Raw genomic sequence first — 6926 nt, forward strand, 5'->3', positions numbered from 1 at the left:
CTCTGGTATCAAGGCTGAACACACACACACACACACGCACACACACACACACCCAGTTAGTCCTTTGAGACATACCCTGGCAGTTTCTAGCATCATCTATCACAAGTCACCAGTTCACATTCACATTCACATTGGAGCATCGCCGGTTGGGGGAATAAAGAGATTAGGATTATCAAGGAGATATATGAAATCTAAGAAAAACACTCTCCGTGCACACCGGCCGGGCCGCTAATCGGCTCCGGCTCAAAGTGTGATGATGACCTTCCGTCCCATTCCCCGTCAGTCTTATGTCGACCGACGATCCAATACCGTCCCAATGTCCGGGATTCAGTAGAGAAAAGTCCCATATAATGACCCAGATGACCCAGATATACCATATAGCGCAAAGAAATGAAGAAAAAAGTAAACACCCTTAAAGAAAGTCCAAAGTATATAGAGAAGGCCAGTTGTTGAGAGAAGGTGAGAAGAAAAGAGAAAGAAAAGTAAAAAGAAAAAAGCTCATACATGATGGGGTATAATGCGGAAATCCTCCTCTCTGTACAGGATTGCCCAAAAAGGTTTACTATGAGACGCCAGGCAAGCAAGCCAGTCCCAAGTGTCTCCTCGTGTATTCCGCGCCGCAGCGCGCACTCGGGATCAACCCCCCTTCCGACCGATATTGTGTACTCCGTAGTGTAAGTAGTTTCCCAATACGCCCAGTTACCCCCTCCTCAATTTGCTAGTTGAGCCCCATGATGTGTGTATGATGGAAAAGACGAGAGAAGGAGTGTAGAGAAGATGTATGGAGAAGATAGCCAAGTAGATGTGGATGAGAGGCAAAAGCAACAGAATAGATGGCCAAGAAAGAAAGCCAACAGGATGCGACCCTCGGAAGCCCCGACCACCGCGCGTAGTAGTCTGGCCTCTCGCCAAGCCCCAGTCTTTCTATTCGAGTCTAGACTTGAGAAGAGGGAAGAAGAACCACCCAAGGAAAAAAAATAAGACTGTTGTTAAGGAAAGACCGAGAAGGAACCTCGCCGTCGATGTAGACGGGACAGGTAGCGGGAGCTGTTCCGCAGTGTGAAAGACCGGGCACAAGACGACGACAGCGTCGGCGACGCCAAGACTTCTGACGACGAGGTGAACCTCATCCGTCGATGCCGTGCAAAGCAGAGGGTAGTCCGCCCGGGGCGTTCCCACCACCACCCACCACCCACCACGCGCACACACCAGAGCACCAGAGCGTGTCGTATTCAAGAGGCAGCCACCCGTGTAGCAAGGTGTGCGCAGGTGACGAGTCATAGTGGAGAGCTGCGCCACACCCAACGTCGGCGCATGAACGTGCGCAATCAACCTGAGGAGGGGAGGTGACCCTCAAGCAGAAACAAGGTCAAGCCACCCGCGCCAGGCGACAGGATATCCATCCTGGGTATCCAACACGCCAAGGATGCCTCGTCGGGCGGCGTGCGCGCCGCGCGATAGCAAAATCCCTTTCGTTTCGCCCGGCAGGCAGGAAAGTCAAGTCGCATCAAAGCAAGCGCCTAGGCCCGTAACTGGCAGATTTCGCAGCAACAGAACCCGGCAGTAGCTCCGAAACGAACGAACCAGACCAAGAGGGAGGGGTCAAGTGAGGGAACGCTCATTCGCCCGGGTAGAGATAGGCACTGCCGTGCATGTCATGCAATGCATGTATACAACACGCGGTACCTCCCGTGCGCAAAGCAGCAGCAAGTGCAAGAAAAAGAAGGAACCTGCTTTTGCATCCCGTGAGACACGCAGGGCTGATCATGGGAAGGAAGGACGCGATCTGATAGAACGAGATAGGCAGCCGACACATCCCACATCCACCCACTCACCACACAGGCTCCCACACACCCAACCCAGATGATTGATACATAGAGGGCCGGGGGGGAGGGGGTGTGGTGGTCCAAGCTCGTTTCCGGTGATGGATGGGTGGTGTGGGTGGGTTTGGTGCTGCGAAAAAGGCGCCAATCGTAGCGTCGAGATCGTCCCGCGTAGATCACGGCACACAACAAGTTTCCCTCCCTTTCTTTGGCTTTGTGCACTTTCCCTCCGCCCTCTGGCGTGGGAAGCCGGCGTTTGCGGGCTGGTCCTTGCGCGCGGGCGGGCGGGCGCGGTCGGGGGCGACGAACTAGTAGAGATCATCTGTACGCCGGACCACGACGACGGGTGCGCGTCGTTCGCGCCGCCAAGAGAAAAAAAGCCCCATTCGATAGTCGGGGGGTTTAAAACCACGCCGCCGTTGCCGGTCCAGGCAGGTTCGCTCTGCTTGTGCACGACACACACACACACACACACACACAAGCCCTCGTCCATCTGCGCCCAGACCACCAGACACGAACAGCCGCCCCGGGATAGTGTGCCCCAAGAATAAAGATCCTCACACGGTTGTCTTCTTTTTTCCCTGCTCCGGGGCAAAAGACGAAGGGACATGGAGTGTGGTGCGAGAAAGGTTGGGGGCCGCGCCGGGCCGTGATTGGTTTCGGCCGCGTCCACCTGACCAATAGTCTGCACACCACCACCCTCGATGAGGTAGTTCATTCCTTTGTGTGGGGAGTGTGGTGTGTGTGTGTGTGTGTGTGCCCTGCCAGTCCCGGCATGGCAAACACTATTCCCTGCTCCATCTGCCTGGCGTGAAGACGAGATAAAAAAGAAATTCCCCGAGAAAGACCAGCAAGGCAGTAGTAGAAGGTGACTGTGATGTCTGCGATCCGCACACAGCGGCATTTCTTCCCTAGCTGATGTAACCCCCTTTGGGAGCGGTCATGACCACACACACGCCCCCCACCCTGAAAGCTCGTGCTGGTATCCTTGATCGTAGTGCAACTCAGGTGCGAGGTTCCAAACATCGCAGGTGGGAAAGAGGGTGTCATCATTCGGCGCCTTGAGTCACCCCGTGTTTCGCCGCCCGCCCCGCATCCAAACGTCTCATGGCTCCTCTCTCACTCACTCACTCACGCACTCGCACTCACACTCACACAACACAGTCTCAAGGGTTTTAGGCACGCTGGGCCTCGTACCCTGGCGCCGCACCGTAGATCTGGCCCTGCGAGTGCGGGCTCGAGTAGGCGCCCGCGTCCGGCGCCGCCATGCTGTAGTTCTCCCAGCGCGGAATGTGCGCCGCGGCCTGCTGCTGGCTGACGGGGATGCCGGCGCTGGTGGGAGTGCCCAGGTGGTGGTGGTGGTGGTGCTGCTGCTGCTGGTGTTGTTGTTGTTGCCCGCCCTGTAGCTGGTAGATGTGCGCCATCGACTTGGCGCGCGCGTCGTAGCCCACGGGGCTGGGCGCCATGGTCGTCGCGCCCGGCATGCCTGCGCTCATGCTGCTCATGCGCAGGCTGGGCGCAGTGGGCGACGGCATCTTGGAGTGCGGCGAGATGGCGCGCTGCTGCTGCTGCTGCTGCTGCTGTTGCTGTTGTGCCGACGGCGGTGCCGAGCTGTATGAGCCCCACGACGTAGACGTGGTTGACAGCGACCGCGGGCTGAGCAGGCCGTCTGACGCGTGGGGTTGCGCGCCGAGATAGCCCGAGGTATCCGGGAGCGTGGTGGTGGAGCCCGGGGTGGGCGGGAGCGTAGGGTAGGACGGGTTGAGCGAGCTCGGGGTGAGCATGTGGGTGGTGGAGGGGGCGGCGGCCGAGGGGGGCAGCGTCTGCGAGGAGGGGCTGGCCGAGTACTTGGAGAAGATCTTCTTGAGCGCGTGCGACAGGATCTTCCAGGGGAAGACCTTGACGTCCTTCTCGATGTTGCGGGGCTTGGGCGCGCCAAAGCCCATGATGATCTTGAAGAACTCCTCGCTGTCGGCCTTGGCCTTGCTGACCGTCGCCGGCTTGAACCCTTCGAGGTTGCGCCGGATGCGGTTCTTCTCCTCGACCGTGAAGCGGTTGGGAGCCGCGGCGAGCTGCTCGAGCAGGTGGATGGTGTCGACCGACGTCACGAAGCACTCGCCCTTCTCCTGCCACCAGATGCAGCTGACGCAGATGCTGTGGGGTTGCCGCTGGTCGATGGGCACGGGCTTGAAGGTGACCTCGACGTGGCCGCCGACCTGCTTCTTTCGGAACACCACGATGCGGCGCTTGTCCTCCCACTCCTGCTGGCTCCAGTCGCTGGCCATGGCATCCAGGTTGCCGACGATGTTGAGCACGGCCCGGTTAGGGTAGAGAGCCCACGGGTTGGAGGCGCTCGTAGACTGCAGAGTGCTTGTGCGAACGAGCTGAGGCGCGGACGAGTTGGGGGCGGGCAGCGACGGGGTCAGAGACGGGCGGGTAATAGCCGTCAGACCGTGACCCAGAGATCCCCGACCGACAGTGTACCGGTCGGCGGAGAGACTGCCGTAGCCATAGGGATGCCTGAGCATGGGAGGCTGGGTCGTGCGCGAGTAGCTGTCGGCGACCGAGAACGACGAGCTTCTGTAGGGCCCGAGCATGTTGTTGTCGTGGCCAAAGGTTTGGGCGGCCGATGCGAAGTTGTGCTGGGCGGCCGCGACCGCGCTGTCAACGGTCGGCGTGTAGTCGTAGGTATTTGTAGCCGAGTTGGACGACAGCTGCGACTGCGCCGGGCTGGTGCTGGACGTCCGCACGGTCAGGTGTGGCCGGCCAGGTGACCTGCTCGATTTGGCCATGACATCCTCGCACGCGCTCTGGTCAGCACCGGTCATAACACCAGCAGCGCCTGCAGCTTTACTGTCGTGATAAGTAAATGATCCCGCGCTGTCCACCCGTGCCAGCTCCTGCCCGTCCACGCTCTCGACCACGACCGTCAAGGGGACGGCATTTGGCGTGTGGCATCCGGTGGTCATAAAGTCAGGAGCGTCGGCCGTGACGCAGTAGACGCAGCCGCCGTCTTGCGAGACCTCTTTTGACCAATTGGCGGCGCATTTCTGGGAGCCGAACAGAACGCAAACGTATGGTGAGGCCGTTGACATCGCCATGAAATCGTACTGACTCGCGATCTTGATCTGTATCCTCGTGCCCTCGGGACCGGCGGTGGGTAGGGTGGAAATAACGTTGAAGGCAGAGCCCGGGCTGGACGGCATGTACTGCGCAGCATTGCTGCTCGCTGCGAATGCCAGGTTGTTTAGTTGTGACTGTCCATTCTCGGTCTGCTGTGCGTATGACTGGGTGGGATATTGCGTATGGGTGTATTGCGCATCAGCATACCCTGTTACGCCACGAGGCGCAGTCTGTCAATGAACACGTTCTATGGGCCACAAGTAAGGCTGTCTGCCTAAACTCGGAACGGCCTGCAGTATGGGCGCGAGAGTTTGGACTTACCGTGAAGCTGGGGCAGCTGCTGCTTGAAGGTGGAAGTAGCCATCGGGAGCAGCGTCGTAGGAGACTCTCCCTCGCCGTTTGCTCGCGCCGCTGCTTCTTCCTCGTACCGGAGAGTGATCGTTTCCGGTGACTCAATGCCGTCTCCTACGATGATGGGCCGTTGGGTGTGAAAGCTCGGCTGTGCCACCATGTTAGCCTTGCATCCTGTTACTGAAACCACTGCCTGAGGTTGCATGGCCGCCCAGTGAGGTCTGCCTAGACAGCTCGGCCCAATAAAGTCGCGCCAGACAAGGCAACCGTGAAGAAGCCAGCTATATCAATGCACGCTCAAGTTTCCAAGAGGATGCATTGCCCGATGCTGCTCGACGGGTTCGTAGGATGAGAGGAGGCTTGTCAACATACCTCGAATAGCTTATATACCTGTTGTTCAAACTTGACGGACGACATGAAGACCGACTTTTTGCACAAATAATGTCGAATAAAGAAAATAAGATGTTGCTTTCGAGAAGATATTCCTCCAAGCTCAGTATGAGCAGCAGTGTTATAAGGTCGCGGTAGTGAGTGACGCAGTAAGTCCCGACGACGATACTGCGATGCTGACCTTGCAACACTGAACAGGAATTCGCAAGATCGAATTGCTGGAGGGATCTTTCAGTGAGAGCTGTACTAGATATGCCGAAGACGGAGAAACATAAGTCGGGGAGAGGGCGGATCTGATCGCGCGGGACGAGGCGTTAGATGTGTTATATTATAGACCAAGCTTGTCTCCGCAAGACGTTGACCTGACTCGACTAGCCGGCAGAGTGGGAACGAGCGACAAGAGACGGGACAGCTGGATAAGCAATCGGCGCGATTCACTTGAACAGGATCACCGGGCGCCCAACACTCTGCGTCAGGAAAGAAAGGAATACGAGTGTATCAGATGCTTCTGTTGCGATGATGAGAACGTGGAAAATGTAAAGAAGAAGAAGAAGGGTCTGCGTGCGCGAGAGAGCTACAGAAGACGAGAAATGACCCACGAGCGAGTGAGGAACAGTGTGTGGTCTCAAGAGGAACGTGCAACGCGCGCTGCTCGGAAGGGTTGGAATGTGGCGTAAAGAGGGTCGGCCAGAATAGGTGAAGGTAGGTTGATCGGGGAACTTATGTAAGGGTGTATCACATAGCAGTGTGAAGGGGGCGAACTATCGCTCTTTTCACTTCTTCTCTGCTTTTAGTAGGGGCCCTCGAGATCTCGAGAATGTTGCTTTTTATCAACCGCCCGTCCCTCTCCTGTCTGCACATACGGTACCCCGAGCTCAGTGTACCGATCGAGGCGGGCTAGCGCACAAGTGGCCGCCGCTCTCACTGTACGCTGGTCGAGCCATGGGTCCTTTTACCCAGCTACTTTGATCTTGTCAATCTTGCAGGTGACGTTAGATCAACTTAGCGGAGACCGAAGGGTACACTACTTTGCTTGGGGCCTGGCAAGGGGATCGCGCCTCTCGAGCCGGCCGTTGCGGCAAGCAAGCAAGGTTTGGATGTCTCTCCAATTTGCGAGCCATGCAAGGGTCGGTGGACAAGGAAAAGAGATAGGGCAGAGCAGTGAGGGATTGCCCTTGCTCGCAAGTCATGGGGCGGGCGGGTAGACGAAGGCACAAGGGTGGAGATTTTGAAAGGTAC

At 57.6% G+C, this 6926-nt stretch overlaps 1 protein-coding gene across 1 annotated transcript; it reads right to left on the minus strand.

Moving 5' to 3' along the window:
* Nucleotides 1-2998: 2998 nt before the first annotated feature.
* E0L32_003164 (uncharacterized protein) lies at nt 2999-5457 on the minus strand (the record flags this gene model as incomplete). The annotated part of the gene is made up of 2 exons (XM_031137434.1): nt 2999-5154; nt 5268-5457. 2 exons carry the CDS (start codon nt 5455-5457, stop codon nt 2999-3001), a joined length of 2346 nt encoding a protein of 781 aa, XP_030999232.1.
* Between the last annotated feature and the right edge of the window lie 1469 nt (nt 5458-6926).

This window comes from Thyridium curvatum (genome assembly GCF_004353045.1).
Source record: "Thyridium curvatum strain D216 chromosome Unknown NODE_13_length_580902_cov_83.771903, whole genome shotgun sequence".
Taxonomy (NCBI): Eukaryota; Fungi; Ascomycota; class Sordariomycetes; order Thyridiales; family Thyridiaceae; genus Thyridium; species Thyridium curvatum.